The sequence below is a fragment of the Dermacentor andersoni genome, chromosome 6, assembly GCF_023375885.2.
Source record: "Dermacentor andersoni chromosome 6, qqDerAnde1_hic_scaffold, whole genome shotgun sequence".
Classification (NCBI taxonomy): domain Eukaryota; kingdom Metazoa; phylum Arthropoda; class Arachnida; order Ixodida; family Ixodidae; genus Dermacentor; species Dermacentor andersoni.
This window is the reverse complement of record NC_092819.1, coordinates 147,835,402-147,855,479: the sequence shown is the minus strand read 5'-3', so window position 1 is coordinate 147,855,479 and position 20,078 is coordinate 147,835,402. Positions and strand designations below refer to the sequence as shown.

The window sequence follows — 20,078 nt, the reverse complement described above, 5'->3', positions numbered from 1 at the left end:
TATCTAGCCAGTGAAGTGCAAATGGCAATGACAATGGGCGATTTTCATAATGAAAGCTAACTAAAAAAAAAAAATTCCTGTCTGAAGGTAAATTCTGTGCGTCTTGTTTTTTCTGATCACGAATGGGGGGCATAGTATATATATCTTTTATGAATTGGCAGCACGTTGCATTCAGATGTACTTTTATTTTCTTACTTAAAAGGGGCTCTGAACCACTTTTTATCGAAGAGGAGAAAGGCATTTGAAGTTAAAATAGGCTATTTCAGAAAATCTTTGCTGCAAAATTGACGTTCAGCAGAAGCAGAGTTACTGACAATCAAACATGCCCTTCACGGTGCTTCTGCTCCTTCTTTAATGCCTTGCAATGCAAAGGCTGCAATGGAGCCTTTGCAGCGCAAAGCACTAGGCAGAGCATGCCCACAACGCTCCGTCCACTGAATGTCACCGTGGCACATGGTTCAAATTTGATTTTGGGTGTTAACGTGCACGCCACTACTTCAGATTTTGGCACCTACAACACACCAAACATAGGGTGCCCCGATGTCTTCCTCCCCCGCCGCTCCTCGCAGGGGAGGAGGACATTGATGCACCCTAGCCGAACGTAAGCTAAATGCAGTTGTCCTTAGCGATCTGCTGTGCGCTTAGCCAGTGGACTCGTCGTGGCATCCCATGGCAACCACGGTATCTACGATACGTAGCGGGACCACAGCTACATGCAACTGTAGTGCATATGAACAGTGTTTGCTTTGTGCATGACATGGCTTGAGTGCGTGCTCGTGCTCCTACACTCCAGTCTGACCATGCTACGTGGTGCAGGCTGGCTTTGTCCTTCACCAGCTTGACCAACGGATAGTAGCCACATTCAACTTGCGCATTTTGAAGCGCTATCAATAAGTCTTCCAAGGTGTCTAACCAGGAGCGGCCAGTAGCGAGCGCACGCTGGAAAGTGTACATATGGTCTTATGGGCTGTCCTTAAGTTTCACATGGTTTGAGGCTAGTTGAGCATTCAAAACTAGTCGAAATTAGTGTTACCCGACAGCTATGACACTGATAAGCAGGGTGGCAACAGTTCAATTTCTGCGAGGGCGGCCACAGCCGAGCGTGAGCAGATGATTGATAGTCAGCCTTTTCCGGAAGTATGTAATTATTATCGAAATTCGAAAGCATATTTTCGCTTACTTCAGCCTGTTCACTAAGCTTCATCAATAAACACACAGTAACAGAAGGAAGAAGCACCCTTACGCAAACACCCTTCTTAATTGACGTCAGCTATTGGCCGATAGCAGCCACATATGGACAATGAAACTGACAATGAAACAGCTGGTATGGCACCTGCTCTTTAGCGTCGGCACCAGCTACAAATGGAACGGTGATTGAGTCACGTGATGCGCAGATCATGCGTCCATCGTGCATATTCACCTTACGATAACCCATCTGCCGTAAAGTTGGGGTAGCCCTTCTACACTTTGGAGAAGAACAGGAAAGCATAACTTTCTATACAATAAACAAAAATATTGCCGTGAAACACAGGTCCACTATTAAACAAAGAACCTCATTGATATTCAGTACATCAGAATGTCACTAATTCATTAGTATCAGAGAAATATGAGCACCTTATTATATTCAAAAGATATTCTATTGATAAAAAAATAATTTGCGGGCCTTCATATACCAGAACTCGGCAGTAACCAGCAATGGTATACAAATTTCGTGTTCGCTTAGAGCAGACTGTAGTGTACGTACTGATATCTGTGTACCCACGTTACTGATAGCTTACTACATTCTTGTTATGCAGTGCTAGGAGACTCACGGGCACATGCAGCACCTTGTTTTCTTGCCCAAAATTTGCAAGCAATAAATTTTGTGAAACATTTTCCGATATTCAATATTCGGCTTTCTTTTTCTTCATTCAGTTTGATATTCGATTCAAGATCTGCTATATTCAGTATTTGCACAGCTCTAATAATTACAAGTTTATTTTGTAAAATTTGGTTAATGAGCTGACATCAGTGCGCAATGTGTCTTGCAAGTAGCATCCACCTCTTCAACTAATCCAGCTGATGAGACAGAATTGCGGAATCTACCACAGGACATCCAATCAATAGGTGCATCTCCATTATTATAGATAGCCCGGGTCAACATTGCTGACAAAGAGAGACTTGTATAGTTCCACATCGAAATGAACTCAGTATGCTGTCACCTTGTATCCAGGCAGCTCACCGCCCTCCCCTGGCTTGGCTCCCTGAGCCATCTTGATCTGAAGCTCATCGCTGTTGGCCAGGTAGGCAGCTGTCACGCCAAACCTCCCCGAAGCAACCTGGTAGAGGGGGCAAGTGCACTATGTCATACACTGCGTCCAAGGCTCTTTGGGACCCCCAACTGACGCACTCTGAAGAGCCATTTGAAAACTTTCAGATAAGTAACCTAATTGTTCTGTCAATTACAGACCTGCAATTGTACATAACTAAGTCAATCTTAATACGAGCAGAGGCTTGGAAAGCCAGAATGAGCGCGAAAATTCAAGACGAGTAGCACCAATGTCCTGAATTTATCACATTAAGTTCTTTTGATGTAATGAACTTAGCAGCTGCTTATGGCTAGTGAGAATTATATAAATTACACTGCATTTTGAAAGGTACACAACAACTCAGCCCGACCAGGTATCCCTGCATCAATATGGCTGTAATATGTGAAAATATAGTAACATTTGTGACACTGACATCACCAGCCCTTCTATTTGGGTGTATAACTAAAAAATGAAAATTTTACCTTCATTCTCTATGCTAATGGTCAACGTTTTTCAGTCTAATTGATGCAACTAGAGCTCTGGAAAAAATATTTCGCGAGTTTAAATTGATTCATGTTTCTTTTTAGTGTCTCTGTAAAGAGCTGAACGCAGTTTAATGAAACAATATTATGCTGCTTGGTTTAAATTTACTGTCACATATTGAATACAATGTAATGCTAGAGTACTTGTGCTGTCTCTTCTTTTCTGTCAATTCTCGTTCTAGTGTCACAAGGGATTCAGGTAACGACAGATTGTCATGAGCATTCATGTGAAGGCAGATTAAACATCACAAAAGACACATTAGCGAGACACGTCGACGACACAGGCTTGCACACACCTGCTTGATGGCAGAGCGCTTGTTGTTGTCTGGGTGCTGGAGTGCCCAGCGCTCAGCGTTCTCCCCGCCCTCACCCGTATTGGACTTGCCACCTGCACGGTTCATGGCGATGGCCAGCGTAGTGTGTGCCTCAATAGAGATGCTGCCAAAGCTCATGGCGCCTGTCACAAAGCGCTTGACAATCTCCTTGGCAGGCTCAACCTGGACGACACACAAAAGATAGCATTTCTATCACTTTTGCCCATGGCGCTACAATTGTATTACATCACACCATCGGCTTCCAAGTCCAGTGTATAACAAAGAACTGTCTGATCATGCTTGAGTTACCCCTTTCATGCATATACAGTAGACTTCTGTTAATTCGACCCTGACGGGACCGACAAAACCGAATTATCCGGCGGGTCGAATTAAACAATGTGCAGGAAAAAAATGCCCAAACACACCGGTAATTCATTTGGCAGTAGTTGCCCAATTGTAACACGCCCCCGAATCAAACGCGTGCCCACTTTCTATGTGCCAAAAGTAGCTCACTAATGTAGAAACGACATTACATCTCCTAAACAAAGCATAAATCTAATGCGCACCTGATTTTTTAACAAGAAATAGAGTAGCACAATAGTGGTCGGTTTACTCAAGTCAGCTTTGCCACATGATTTCATAAAGTTAACTTTGCCGCGATATTTCTTTGTTATGCAGTTAAACATATGAAGGTTGACCGCATAGAACATTTCCGGCCTAATTTTCTTTTAAAATAAATAAGAAAAAGAAAGGCACTTGTTTGCATCAGGTAAACACCGTAACCAGACATTGTGAGCTATCGTTAGTGACTGAAAATTTCCCTATGGCAGGACAAAAATAGGCCTTTCGGACGAGCAATGACGCATGTTTCAATGCATTCACTGTCCCCTAAGCTCCGCCGAGACAGGCGCTACCACTAAAGGGGTAGCTATCGGAGTCACCTGAGGGGTCAGGTATGCGTGTGCTGACTGGTGAAGTTTGAATTATCCGGCGAAGGTTAATTTCAGGATCGAAATCACGAAAGTTTGGGCTCAAAGAAAGGCAGGGATCGAATGAACCAAAAATCAAGTCAGCCGGAATCGAATTAACAGAAGTCACCTGTAATAAGTGACGTTCAAAACAGGAAGGGTGTGTCAGTCAATGGTCAATTCGGCTATGGGACAAAAAATTTGAATATCTGATCAGCACATGCAGCAGCGTAAGATAGGTGCTGCTGAGGCACTTCACATTTGATAAAGCGCCCAGATGACAGCAACATTCTGAGGGGTTCTTCATGTGTTATAAGATATACGGATTGCTTTCGTTCTTCACATTTTCCAAAATAAGTCAGTTGAGAGTCGGCACACATCCTGTGGGTACCTTTCTCATGCTTAGTCCAATTGTGAGCGCTGCACTAACTACATCACGAATGCCTAACATGCCAATAACTGTAATATGTGATGTGAGCTAAAGCTTCCTACTTACAAAGCTCGTCTTCTAGTGGCTGGCAGCCCAGGTGTCAGACACTTCAGATGGTTACTGACATTATATTGGGGCAAACGCTGGGGTAATGACTAACTGCAGACAACATTTCTATCAGAGAAGTTTTGCAAATGCAAGTCGAGGACCACTGAGAGCTGAACTGTACTCAGTAATTGATCGTACGTGCTGAAGCCAGTGAAACAACTGGTAAACATGTAATGAAATTGGATGCTTACCTGTGAAATGTCGAGAGGAGTACTGGCATAGTTAAACTCAAACTGTCCACGGAGCGTGCACTGTCGAATGCTCTTCATAGCATTCTCAATGTAGCGATTCCATGAATCCTTGCTGTTGGACCTGCACAACACAAACCATGGCCGACATTATACCATAACTTTATTTTACATTTTTGAACAGGTATTACTGAATATAACCTGACGCAGATAGCATTGTCTGGCCTCCTCCAGTGGCTAATTCGTAGGGCTGAGCATAAACTGGACGAAAAATCAAAATGCTAAGGTTTGCTAATTATCTTTTTTTAAATTTTATTTCACAGCTAATGCATGTGCAGATCTGAAGCTAGGTATAAATGAAGCGATATTCACTTTGCAGAAATCTGAAGACTGCCATAAATTTTGCGATATCTTCCTTCAGAATATGCCACAGAACACATTGGCATTCCAGTTAACAGCTTTTCAGAAGTTTCCCTTGCATTGTGGTAAGAAAATTGCAGCATTTTCTGCTAACCGTATGCGTCTGCGTTATTATTCAGCTGCACATCTCTAATTCCAACACCTGTCATAAAAATTTTGAGTAGTCAAACTTTTCTATTAGCAAATATAAATGCTGCAGCTAGTTGCACAACCAATGTTGACCTCTTAGTAATCCATGTAGTAAAGAAGCAGAACTATGCTATCTGCCATAGGCACTTCTTTAAAAACCTGTTTCAAGTAAAAAAAAAAAGAGAAAGAAAAAATTGTATACCTTAATCAGAGGGTCAATGCTTAAATAGAAAGATCAAGGTGTTTTACAGGATCATTCATGAGCAACTTAGGTGCCAATGTTAACACCAGTGCTCGACGTTTACTTTGGCACGTCTTGTAGCAATGACTTATTACAAATGCCTTACATCTATAACTTTGTGCAAAACTTGCCACCAGGCAGAAAAACAGCATTCACTATTAACACTGAAATAAAGGTTCTGCTTTAATGGCCCCTGGATATTTTTCCTTTAACGGCTTTAAACAATGTTATGTATATGGCATAATCACTATGGTCTTACTGGAGCACGTAGTAATGCTATTTACAGGAAAGAGTAATATGATCAATTCCATTAAAATCACTCTTGGGCAGCTTTACAATAGTTGCCCATTCATGTCTACTCAGGATTACTTTTACTATGACGATACTGCTTACAGCTGAAAGTAGAACATTGTTTTGAAGTAACAGTAAAGAGCTGGCAGATCCCACACACTGTGGGAATCTATGTCATGTGAAGCAGTGTTCGCCTACCAAGTTAACGAAACGACCATAAGAGCACCAAGACATAAGCGGCTGTTTCATGACACGACACACGTGTCATGACCTATCATTTACATTCGTCTTGCACTTTTTGTCATACTGTGCCAATTTTGGTACATACCAAGACGTAGGCGGCTGTTTCATGATCTACCTGACATGCATGTAATGACATTCATGTCATGACCTATCGTTTACGTTCGTCATACATTCTTGTCATACTATGCACATTCCTAGTAATGCAAGCATATGTGCAGAACAAAGCAAGGGCAGTGTTCTGGCTCCCTCTTCTGGCATGAGCGTTCCCCACTGAGCAGCTGTGTAATAATATCTCAGCTAATGCAAACAAGTGTTACTTGTTTTAGCTGTGGATGAGTTCATGTTGGAAATGCCAGTGTCTGCATGCATGCACGTCTGTAAATGTGTGGCAGAGGACACTGACGTGGCAGCTTCCTGCAGGGTGGCTACGCTGAGCGGGTCGTTGACGTGGCTCTCGCCGCCGTTACGCCAGTGGTAGAAGCCAGAATTGCGGAGTATCAGGTTGTCGAACTCGCGGCCCAAATAGGCCAAGTCGTGGCGCTGGACCAACTCCCGAGCCAGCACCTGCGAGAAGGTCCAGGAGAAGTGGTGCAGAATGCGCACATTTTCAATGACCACATGCCTACTCTCACCCTAATCATACCCTTTGAAGCCAGTGCTCCGTGAATCAAACTGAAAGTTAAAATAGTCTGCTGTTGGACAAGAGTTAGTATTGTTGAGTGTAAAGTACTGTTCACTTTTAGAAAGAACATTTAGATGGTAACAAAGCTAATATAACTTCTTCTATAACATTCTTCAATTTTAAGGAAGAAAAAAAGAAAGTGGATGAGCTCACATAATTTAAGGCAGATGTCAATATACACAAAAAAGTGAAAGTTGAATATCCACATAAATACAGATAATGTATCACACCTATAAGGCTTGATCTCACATTTCCCATTAATTACCATGATATTGTGCTTTTATTGTCACTGAACACCGTCCCTCTAAACAGACTTTGTAGTTTTGGGATGCTAAACCACACTATTTAATTTTAATTCAGATACCCCAACTTCTAACATGTTCTCTTGCATTATGTTAGAATGTTCCCATTTATATTGATTAGTATCACATGTGCTATTAGCGGATGTTTTGCATTGTTTGTTGGTTATTAACTTTTAAGTGTCAAAGCCTTTGTTAGGTAAGCTGACTCCCTTTAGACATGCAACCCGAGTCTTGCTTTTTGTCTTGAAGGACAAATCAACAGACAAGGACATTACAAACAAAGACCAACTTGCAACGTAGGGACCACAGCTCTTACATCAAATGTGGCGCCCCCTATGCGGGAGGCGGTGTTGCGGAAGCAGACATCGATCACTTCCTGGGCAAGGCCCACGGCCTCAAAGATCTGCGCCCCTTTGTAGCTGTGCAATGTTGAGATGCCCATCTTGGCCATCACCTGCGCAAAGAAACACCACACCAGCCATGTACATCACCTGCGCTGCCATATTTTTTTTTTTATGATAAATTTTGCTAAAGCCACATTTAAAATCTGCAAGAATTCACAAAAGGAAAAGCCAATCCGACAAACAGTAAGTATGAATAAAGTGAAATTTTGAAAGTTCGATTTGCAATTGTTTAGTTTATGATGCAACAAATTCCAGAAAGAAAAACAGAGGAACTGCTGCACTTAACCAGCTACGTTCACCTCATACAGTGTGCCTTGTCTGTGGTGCATTTCAGAAATACCCTCTAGATAGCAAAAAGCCTTGAAACTCGCAGCTGGGGCTCTGTAGTACAAACAGATGCGACAAAAGTCCATGCATATCAATGAGGGCAATGGCCAATGAGCAATGATGCTTACAGTAATTGTGCTTGCATCATGGGTCATTTTGCAATATATAAATATTAGTAGCCCAATAAACTTTAACTAACTACTGAAAGGTTCATGGTATGTTACTATCTAGAGGGCACAGATTTCAGCTGCTTCACCCATCTCTGTTTGAGGGTCCTCTGGTGAAAGGTTACAAATTTCATGTGGTGGCATCAAAGTATCCATAGCCCTTATTTGACTTAATCTAACATCTGCTACGAGCATTTATATTCAGCTGGTAGGTGTGCTATCACCTAAGAGCCTTTCGAAAACCACTAGAACACTGCTAGGGATGAATTACTATCACTAAACTGCAAATTCAGGGACAAATTAGGTCTGCTATTGCATTGAAAGTGCATTTTGACCCTCAAAAAGTTTCGTATTTAGTGCAACCTCTGTGTTTGTCCTGTTCCTACTGCCGCACTCCATTCTTTGTCATTGTAGCACTTTAAAATTGTTCTTTTCTTTCCTCTACTTCCTTTCTTTGTATATTTGGGAGAAGACAAGAAAGTAGAAGTACCAGTTTACATGTTTGTCTACTTCATGGCAAACATAGAAAAATTTGAGAAAAAATCCGATGATTAGCACTACCCCACATTTTCAAATGGTTCAGATGACAACTCCCCCATGGCCATGCTGCAGATGGCCAAACTCAAAACTTGAAAGCTTGAATTGCAGTCACAGCATTAGCCAGCCAAATATTTTGTTCGACCATCGTGCCACACGCATGGCTATCGCCTCAAACCTGTCTATACAAAAACTAACCTACTGAAATATTCATTCTTGCCAAGAACAATTACAGAGTGGAATTCATTACCCCGAACTTCATCACTGTTAGGTACCACTGAATAGTACGGTACTGTTATATACTGAATGTATTTTTGTACACCCTCTCCTGCTCAGACTCATTATCCAGAGTATTGCAGAAAATAAATCAATACCTTTAGCTTCATTTTCTGTCCCCTTCTTCCTAAAGAGTAGGCAGGCATTGTGCCCCTCTAGGAGGCAGTTAACAGCATACTCCCTACCGATCTCCCTCTCTGTACATTTTATATATGTATTTTCATTTCTAATAATATTAATAATTACCAAGACTCAAGTTTGCTATGTAGAGCAGAAAATTTATTAACAGCAATACTTTTCAGCACAATGACTGCTCCTATTACAGGACAGAATGTGTTGCTTAATGACTAAGCCACAAAGAAACAAAGCCCAGATGCTTGCATGCACGGTGTTAGCTGCATGTTCTTGCATTAATAATTTTGTCCTGTGACTTTAAGGGAACACCAAGGAGAGAAGCACTAAATCAGTCTAGACTGGCAAAGTAGTCTTTAGAAACTAATTTTGTTGACTTCACTGTAAGAGATTGAATAATAGAAGAAAAAAATGAAGGCTGAAAGTTCCGATTTTTTAATTTCATGCTGAAACCCCAGTGCCAGTACGTGCTTGTGACGTCACAGATTTTAAAGTATATTTTTGCATTTGGGACCTGGCACAGCAAAAATTTTCCAAGTTCGCCAAGCTCAATCTTTCACTCACTCAAAATACAATGTAGTCCATCATTACCGATAAAAAATTAACTAGATCCCAGCAGATGCCGTCAAATTTACAATGTCATGGCTAGTTGGTGCGGGAAGTTAAGGCGACGTCACCGCCAGTCTTTCTTCAAAATTTTTTTGTTACTTGCCACATCACTTCTCGCGATAAGAGTGGCTTTTCTGGTATTGTGGAAGGGAAATGTACTAATAAACACCAAATTATTTTTCTCTGTAGTGTTCAAACATTCGGGCTCCCAACTACAACACTTGCCACACATGAATGAGGGAGGCTTTCCGGAAGAATATAGCTGCAACTTGCAAATTTTGTTGCACCAATCAGGGGGCAGATATCAAAAGCACTGCTAGTCTAAGGACTTATGCTCATTTAGCTTCAATTCCACACATGCTCTAAAGTTGATAACTTAAAGATACGTACATAGTAGAATTCTGTTTACCACCAGTTGATTGGTTCAACAAATAAGGTCCGCCTCTTCAAGTCATCCAGCTGAAGATGTAGAGCTACAACACCAGCCATGTTGTACTAGTACAGTTTAACCTCAATATAACGAACTTCAATATAATGAAATTCTCAATATAGCAAAGTATTTACCTTTTTATAACTTCTTGTCGATGGAACACCACGTATATTGAACCTCAATATTCTAATGCTTCTTGAATTGAAGATAACACATACAAAAACATGGAAACGACACAGACCTTGGAAATTCCACGTTCCATAGCAGCCACATAGTTCTTGAAGACCTGCTCGTCTGAGAGGGGTGGGTTCAGGAGGCCATCCGAGCGCAGCGTGGCGACCATCTCGAACACGAGGTACGGGCAGATGGCATCGGCACCGTAGCCCAGCAGGACGCACATGTGGTGCACTTCCCTGAAATGCACGTGCAGCGATATGCCAACACAGTGTGATCAAGAGAGAAAACAAACTAGGAGAGAGAACAAACAGTGAGAAAGGCACTTCATCCAGTTGCTAGTTTCCTGTGCCTAAGCTCGCGTACTAGGCGGCACCTGCGGTTAAAAGGACATTCCACATTCGCTGCCTTGGCCGTGAGCAGCACTGCCTAACCCACCCAGGGCTAGATCTAGTACTAGTGCATAAATACCCAAGAAAGTGGGTGGCAGGACAGCTACCGCAGCAGTTTAACTGGTAAAGCAATGTATGCCTAAAGAAGAAAGTGTAGGATTGGCCCTTACCTGCAGCAGGTTATCTTGTCATCCACTTTCATTTCCCAGTACCTTATTGAAGCAATAGCTTTCTTTAGCTACTTAGGCCACCTTGGATGTTTGGACAATTTACACAATGGATAGTGGCACATACACCCCATCATCCAAGTGGACTACTAAGTATGTGCTAGCTGCTGTCTTGTGGAGCAGACAACATGGGTTGCAGCATATGTGATATATTGGCATGCGCCCATTCTTGGCCGATCCCCCATAATTATTTCACAAGGCGAGCCAACCATTCTGCCCTGATGGACACAGGTCAGCATAAAATGTCAGAATTGCCATGTGCAGTTACTATTCTTGACGCTCTTCTACCTACTGCATTCACATTTTGGCATTACTGCAAGTCACTAGCTATAGCAAACTTCAGCAATAGGTTATTCTCTTTTCATGTATTCTGCTGTTTAGATTAATTTTTGCAATCTTCAAAGCGATTCTCTTATTTAAGATATTCTTTATAAGTTATATGTAAAAAGTGGTATTACACACCATTATCAGTATCATTTTGATGCGCTTAACTGTAGCATGCACCTCAGCTTAGCATAATGTTGCTACTGTTACAATCCCCCCTGCTGTAATGCCCCACACATAATGAATAAATAATCTTAAAACCTACAAACACTGAGAGTTGTTTGCATGTGAGGCATGCAGTCTGGAGTGACCACATCAAGGAATGCCCTATCACAGCATAACACCCAGTGCGAGATCTCACTGTACCACTCGCTGTCACTGACACTATAATATCTTCACTGTCAACTAGGTCAATGCACTTGGCAACTACATGGCTGAGAATGTGATAACAAATTAACCTTCACATGAGCTCCTATAGCCCAATCCCTATAGCCCAATCTGCTGCAGATACTTTAAGCCAATTAGCATGTGTCAATACCAACATCTCTGAAAGTAAGCGATTTGCAGACGGTGCATCCTTGCCCTGAGAAGAGTCGCAGAAATTTCAGCCATCAGCAAGCGTCATCGTGCTGGATGCGCCATAAATTTGACATCAAAAACTCAAAAAATTGTCAATATCACGAATCTGTCTGGATTCTACCATGTGAAATCAAGTGACACTTGAACTTTGTAGACCTTTCTTACAGAAATTCTGGTCTAATCAAGTTCACTTTATTCAACCAGCCAGCCACTCAGATATGCATGATGCACGGTTTTCATATAATGAAGACTGTGCCCAGCCTACCCCAAGCTTGCCTCCACCATAAATGGCGAGGTAAACCTTGACAACGTGTACTGTGCTAGTGTTCACGCAGTAACATTACAAGGCTTGTGGCATAGTGAATAATCATCTCAAGGAAAAGGTGAGTCTTGCAGAGTGACATTCTCATACCGTATTTACTCGCATAATGATCGCACATTTTTGTTAAAAAAATTGACGCAAATTCAGGGGTGCAATCATTACGCGAGTTAAATTTCCCATCAAAAGAAACATTTTCTTTTTTCATCCCGCATTTGCTGCGGGATGACAACGGGCCAACAAGCAGGTGGCTGCCGCTGTAAGTGCGGGACACCAAAACAAAGATGGCGGCTGGCGGAGCAAGCCGAACGCGCCGAACGCTGTTATTTTTCTTCTCGTGAGTACATTACGCACATTGAAACAGTTTCTTTCGTATCAGTAATAAATAATATTGTTAATATCGGCAAGTTTGTGACAATAACGTAGCCAGGTCCACTTTGAGGGGAAGGAAACAGAGATGGGCACGCTTAGCTGCCAGTGACATAGAAACACATGACGGGCATGCTGCGGAAACTGCAGCATTTGTCTTCACTGCTATCCTAACAGGGCACGTTTCCGCTAAGGGTGGGCGAATATCTTAGCTGCGTTACAAGCGTTGGCGTACGAATTTCTAACGTATCAGTGTAAACATGACCACTATCGTTGCCGCTCGCGATTTGTTGCGTGCCCACGAGTGCAGATGAGCGAGAAGAATCGAAAGGTGCAGTCTATGTTGTTGTTGTTGACCAAAACCATTATGAAGCCTACAAATAATAAAGCCGAGGCAAGTTTGGTTGCGGCTTTTTTTTTTTCATGGATGTACGGAAAGTGATGAAAGGAATGAAAAGGGGCATCTGCTTAAGAATGTTGGGTTCGTGCAGACCGCTTGGTATGCCTTCAAGAGTCGTTCACGTAGCATTCGACAGATGGTAAGTGCGATCATCATTCGCTAGACTTGTCACACGACATATCGCTGCAACAAGCTCAGGGTGCGATCATTACACGGGAAAGAAATAAATATAATTTTGACGACAAAATTCACGGGTGTGATCATTGCGCGAGTGCGATCATTATGAGAGTAAATACGGTATTTTCAGTGGTTGTCGGTGTAGAAGAGTTCAGGAAAGATGGCCAGGACATACGGAAGCCAGCCATCACTCACCTGGCCTCCCCAGTCTCCACAATGAGGCCACACTTCATGCGCTGCCGCATGGTGATGAGGTGATGGTGGACAGCGCCCAGTGCCATAGCCGCACTGAAACACACACAGGTCAACCCGCCCACTTAGAAGCCAATACCAGAAATTATTTCAGTGAAAGCACTGTGGGGATCAATGCAATAGAAGGTTTTAACATAACTATAGTGCTAATGGCCATTACCTACTAGAGCTAGCTGATCTGCATCACACACATGCACATACAACCTCCCAGGAGAGGAGCATTAAAACTGCATTAAAACGTTCCAGTAACTGCAAGCACAGTGTATACCTAACTATATTATCATCTGCAATGTTGCTTCTGTTGAAAAGACAAGCAGACCACAAATACTACCACAGTGCGTATTGCCTTTCAAGCAGCACAAAAACACCTTATGAATAAATGTTAAATGATTTCTTGCAAGGAATCAACCAGTCACGGCATAGAAGCATGGAGTAAAATATGCATCCATGCCACCCTCCGAGTCTTGCGACATAAATCTTCTCTCGCACACCCTTAACATTGTGAAGACATTAAATCAGCAGCAAGCTCCTATGCTCGCTAGATTCCCTGATCTCATTTTCCGGTCTTCAGATGCAATACACTTAGTTTTGTTTTTTCTAAGCAAAAGTCTGAAAATGGTGCTGTGTGACTGAGATCGATAAGTTGACAGTTAAGCAAAGCATGAGGTGAAAATTTCAATTGACTAGTACAAAAGCTGCAATTTAAGACTACTATTACATAATCGGCATGACACATCGTCAACCTGCAGTTCAGTTACATTATCATGTGCTCTTTAGCAGTACAGTTAGCCTTCTATATGTATAGAGGCATGCAAATAGCATATCTTGAAACTGAATAGAATGGGCACAGCATACTGATGGCACCAACTCAAATACAAATCATCAAATATGAATTCATTATTGATGGGACCAGTTCAAATACAAATCAAACAGTCATCAAAAAGTAATGCGATAGCTTCCAAGTACTAAATGCACACATTTCAAACACTTTATTTATGCTAGCTAGCTTTATATTTCCAACCTAGCTTTGGCAGGAAGGAATCATCTATTTGTGGCAAATAATGGGAGAGCTATCCAAAAAAATCTATTTGAAATTTAGAACAGTAGCTATTCTATTTTAGGCCCTAATTAAACAGCTGCTGTTGTATTCAAGCATAAATCTCCATGCAAATGACTTCACATAGAAGACAAACTTGCCCAAAAGGTGCACTGTGAATTCCCTAGTTGCTAGAGGTTCAAGTTTGAATACTGTATGGCAAAAGGCTGTGAACTGTTAAGAACGGCCAGCTGCAGTACAAGTTTGCCACCCGCTTGCGACTATGGCGGCAGCATCCCGGCGCTGTTAGGAACGGCGAGCTGCAGTACAACATTGCCACCCACTTGCGACTGTGGTGGCAGCATCCCGGCGCTGTTAAGAGCGGCAAGCTGCAGTGCAAGATTGCCACCCACTTGCGACTGTGACGGCAGCATTCCAGTAGCGTCGCCGCCAACTTCTAGCCACAGCGTGACTAAATCGACTTTGTGACGGAATGAGTTCAGCGGGCCAACTATTGTTCCCAAACTCCCCAATGCGCTACCCGGAACGGCTCCGGGTTCTACGGGGCCCCTCTGACGTCGGTTCCGGACCTTCGAACGTGTGTGCTTTTGTGCGTGTAGACCGTCCTGCGGAGAGGCGGCTAGTTTGCGATCACCAAACGAACGTTCGCATCGCCTTGTATCGCGGGAGGACCGAGTGTTTAAAAACTGCTGTTGTGCGGATGCTGGACACACGTTTTCTTAAGCAGTCATGTTGGACTGACATTCTCTCTCAAGCAGTCATGTTAGACTGATGTACTTTCTCAAACAGTCATGTTAGACTGATATAAATACTGTAAATAAACCCATATTCTTCGTTCTCGATGAGAAGCAGTCCTTCCCTTCATCAACGTCCTCAGCGTGGATAAGTTGGACGTCGGCATGGGCCAGCTACCTTCTAATTCATGCCCGACTCCAATCTTGACAAAACACACACAATGCATGCGGTTAGCTCATTTATAATATCATGCTCAATGTGCATGAAGACCACACCTGACAGGTATGAAGTCCTTGCCAGCCTTGCGGTCTGAGAGGACGATGAGTGTGTAGCCGTACTTTGCAGCTGTGCAGGCCTCATCGCAGATGCGCCGGATGGCATTCAGGAGGCCTGCGCCTCCTTCGCTCGCAGAGAACACAATGTCAATCTGCTTCGTCTGCACAAAAACCCAGAATGTGTCCTTTTGTGGCTCGTCCCAGCTAGCTAGTGCATGACACACTTCAGCCTCAACAGTGAGATCAATGTAAACAAGAACCTCACTGAAAGGTTTATAGGTTTACAATGAAAAATACTGCTAACAGCCCATTCGGATCACTCAATTTAGCCACAAGCTTTCCTGAATAATACATTTTTTCTGAGCTTGCTTTATTGAAAGTTATTGAGGTTCTATTGTAAATAGACACAGCAAGTACAACACAACACTCAGAAAGCACACCTTAATGTGGTGTGGTATGCTGCATTGTTGTTCAAAACACTGAATGTGGTAAGTGGCAAAAGTTCAAGATAAGCCTAGGTATAAGGCACCTGCACTTATCCAAAAGTATCTTCCAAGGGACATTCTTTCTGGCTCAATATTGAAAATACCTCAAAATTGCACAATTCAAATGAAATTATTTCAGTGTAAAAGTAAACTGGGCAATTCTTGATCCCAAGTCTCCAAATATATCGGAAAGATATTTCGGAGAAGAAAACATAACAATTAACATCATCTAAGGACACTGCCCATATTAAACAGCATTCTCATCTAACATTTGTTCTTTGTTGATTCACAACACCTCACTCTTACAGAAAAGCTTTGCCTTTACAGCAGCTAGCTATTCTCATTCAAGACCGTGTTATACTACTACAGTTGGCTAATAGCTGGTGACCCCTAGTGAGTGAACTCGGACAACACGTGCGAGTTTGTGACTGGCCTTGGAGTATGCACCCAGATGTAAAATAAATGTGCTAGAGTATAAACATGCAAACAAGTTTCTGCTTATCACCAGTCTGATGAGACAGACAAGCACATGCCAGACAGGTTTGCAAAATTTCAAAAGCACTATACAGTGCACTCCACTTACAACAATAGCACATTGAATGCTTTCTCTGAACAGACTACACACCTGCAAACAGAATTGATGTCCTCCCATTCCCGCAAGCTATATGAGAATAAAGTATGTCAAGAGCTCACCCTCCACCCTTTGTATGTGGTCTCCTTGATGACCTCCATGTCACGCAGGGAGAGGATGGGCTGCTCAAGCCACAAGCGCCGGCACTGGGCTGGGCTCGGCTCCAGAATGTTGGCCTCTGGTCCAATTGGGCAGGCCTGCACATCGATGCAGTCCACACAATTGCACGCGCAATCAAGCACAATCAAAACCAGTGTTGGTAACTTTGCAGGAAAGTTCCTAAACTTTAGCAAACTTTTAGTCACTATAATGTCAACCTGGCCTTCTTGAAGTCACAAGAACTTTTCAGTGAATTTCTTAGTGACATGAATAACCAGTCAATTGCCCAGACAGAATTCGTCAAATTACTTTTGCTGATAGATTTTAATCCCTTGCCTCCATTTTATACCAAGGGCCTTTATTTGTCACTATACTTCTGTAGGGATGCCAAAGTGCTTGTTAGTTACCCATCTGAGTGCATCAAAGCGGCTTTTCTAGGCAAAGCACGATCTTGAGATCTGATACAGTTTTAGAAATTGGAGATTGTTTTCCCTTTTTGCATTCCAACCACTGACCCACTGCTGACACAACGTTGAAGGAAGCAATTTATATATATAGTTTCAGAAATTGTAAGCAAAGCATCAAGGAACATTTAAAACCTTAAGAGATCAAACTCCATTAATCAGTTGACAATTCTTTTACTAAAAATGGGTTGTTTTAAGCCATGACCTGGAGATTGTCAAAAATCATTCTCGTTTCATCGACCAAAATGCAACATTCCTAGGGAAGGGAGCCGAAGGGTACACAAACAAAAGATAATGGTTCATAATAAGGATACACAAATTCTTCGGTTAATAATAGACACATTACACATACTCTACTAAGGCAGACTTGATTAGATGCACAAGAAAGCTTTGTTGATCATTTCATGACAAGCAGAAGTCAAAGGTGTGCTCCAAGCTGAGCATCAAGACAATTCGAAGACAAGGCTTCACAGAAACTGGGACATGTGTGCGCCTTCTCCATCATGTGCCATGTGGTCATGCCCGCTACAGGCTTTGCTTGGATTGCTTGCTTTGGTGCGAAGGCACACAGGTGCCTTGGCACCTGCCTGCCTTGTTTGTTTACAGCAAAAGAAGTGCTGACATTTTTACTCTCCAGGCCTCGGATTGCTCTGGCGAGCGGCAGCACACTCGGCTCGGGCACACTTTCTCTGGCTCAGATCAAGAGCAAGCTCCATGCCGTTGCAATCCAAATCAGAGCATGACAGGGACCAGCAGACTGGTACCATATGCACATATACCCTCAGCATTCCAGTCAGGGTTGCTGGGACTACAAGTACAGTGTTATCAACACTTAGGGAAAAGACTTCATTACATTCAATCTGAGATACCTTCACGATTTCTTCTGCCTCACCGAAAAAAGTGGTGACATATTGCACTGGTGTTCATTAATTAATGTTGATCCAGAGGTTTTTATGCAAAATCGAAGTTATTAATGAGTGCACAAATATCAATAAGTTGTTCCACCTGACAGTGTACCATCCTGCATAACATAAAAACAATGGAAAGTACTACCAGCATCATGGCACCAGCAGAGCAGGTTGGCATGTGCTCCAAGTCTGGCAGGATTGATCAATTAATAAAATGAGATTTACTTTTCTCTTAGCTGGCTGGTCGACAGCTCACACCGTACAGCACTGAACCATTTACACCTTTCCCTCATTTTTCCATCCTAATCTTTGCTCTGCAATTTTTGCTATATTCTGTGTCTGCAGATATAATTTGATGATAAGGTAAGAGAAGGAGCTAACCAACTTCATTCCTCTTCTTACCAGGCATAAATTCATGAAGATATCAGACTGCTTTAGCAGGGTGTTTATGCTCCTAAGAAGGGTGTCCCAACAACTTGCACACAGTTACCCAGCGGGAACGACAGTGTACAAACACACACTGCTCGTGCTGGCAGCAAAACATAGAATGCTGCCCTCGCTCCGCTACAGAAGTGGAGCATGAGGATGTAACCACTTGCTTCTTTGACGTTTTGAAGCCAAGCTGAATGCATGTCACTCGCATCTTTGGGGCTTGCTAGAGAAAGCGAAATTAGGGCACTTCTCTGCAGCCACCTGAGCACCTGAAATCTGAGCAGAGCAAAGTGCAATCATTTCCTAACAAAGCAGTCTCCATGACTGAAACAACTTGCAGCACCAAAGAAAGATAGAGACAAGATGTAGGTCCTACCTTTGTTGACTTTTTTTTGTTTTACATTTTTGCTTCATTGATTGCCAACTCATCCTGACATGTAATTTCTCAACTGTGCACTCCCTTCAAGATGAATGAACTCCGTTGTGATGATAAACCAAGCAGAGATTGGACCTTTATTCAGCTTCCCACAGGTTCAATGCATATCTGCTAAGTTGATACATCAGTGAAACTAGCAGACCTGAGTGCTTCTCTTACGTTTCGAACAAAGTGAGTGTACTACGAGTTGTAAGACAGATCAGTGCATGTTCATATGTTTGTACATTTTTCAAAGGATGTGGTACCTCCAAAATCTCTTGACCTGTAAGGACTACTAATGCTTATTTATGAGTTCATAATTTTCTGTTTCCCTTCTTTCTAACAGACCTCAACGAAAGCATAGCGATAAACAACTTCTGCCTTCCGGTGTGTGCAAAGTAACCTACAAGTTTTCAAGAATGACAGCCACAAGTTTTTGAGACATGACAGAAAAGGCTACTTGCCAGAGACATGACGATCTTCTCTCGGAATGGATCAATTGGTGGGTTGGTGACTTGGGCAAATAGCTGCTTGAAGTAGTCGTAAATGAGTGGCTGGCACAGTGACAAGCATGCCAGTGCAGCATCATTACCCATGGAGCCAAGGGCTTCCTTCCTGCCACCCAAAGAAAAAGCAATCGTGCGAGTAGTTGGTATGAACTGCTTTGAAAGCACAAACTGCTACAAATCAAGTCATTTTGCACCCAAAACACCTGCAGATAATATCGCATAAATGCGTAAGACAGCACACAGTACAAGCAGCTTCTATGGCTAAACCACTATGTCTCAATGGCACTCAAACTTTGCTTTCAAAGAGCTCGTTGCCACATATTAAATTTTGAACCACCTCAAATATGGTGCAGCACTTGTCTGTATATAAATATAATTTTAAACCACTTATCTGCGGTAATATCAGCCATATAAAATGTCGATTTTTCTCTCTAATGAACTGCCACATTATAGAATAAGACAAGATGCATGCCATGTTCCATGCTAAAAATGACAGATGATGCCCTATTTCTTTTAATGAGACAATAACCCTGCGGCCTGGCCTCCTTCCTACCCTTCCTGCTAAAATAAAGTTGCTACCACCACCACCACCAGCATAACTCCTCTGGCCCTCATTGCGGCACATATGACAGTACTAGTCATGGTGTGTGCCTGCAGATTTAGGCAAATCTATAAGGATGCATACCTGATGTTGATTCTTTTTCAGAACTTAAGTTCATTTAGTGGGCACCATTTTTTTTTTTTTTCCATTAGTGCACGTTGCACAAGTTTGGTCTATTTGGAACTGATGGACTTGCAAATAGACACACTACTCATGTGTGTGTCTA

The 20,078-nt window shown here is 42.5% G+C and overlaps 1 protein-coding gene across 1 annotated transcript in view; it reads right to left on the bottom strand.

Moving 5' to 3' along the window:
• LOC126523642 (uncharacterized) overlaps window positions 1-20,078 on the bottom strand; it is a 265,996-nt gene that overhangs the window by 75,803 nt on the left and 170,115 nt on the right. Inside the window, exons 13-22 of the mRNA XM_050172240.3 lie at window positions 19,207-19,357; window positions 16,487-16,621; window positions 15,309-15,469; window positions 13,185-13,277; window positions 10,270-10,441; window positions 7,463-7,600; window positions 6,566-6,726; window positions 4,842-4,962; window positions 3,127-3,327; window positions 2,202-2,318 (exon numbers count right to left, since the gene is read on the bottom strand). Coding sequence (XP_050028197.1) covers window positions 2,202-2,318; window positions 3,127-3,327; window positions 4,842-4,962; window positions 6,566-6,726; window positions 7,463-7,600; window positions 10,270-10,441; window positions 13,185-13,277; window positions 15,309-15,469; window positions 16,487-16,621; window positions 19,207-19,357 — 1,450 coding nt within the window. The remainder of the gene's footprint in view (window positions 1-2,201; window positions 2,319-3,126; window positions 3,328-4,841; window positions 4,963-6,565; window positions 6,727-7,462; window positions 7,601-10,269; window positions 10,442-13,184; window positions 13,278-15,308; window positions 15,470-16,486; window positions 16,622-19,206; window positions 19,358-20,078) is intronic.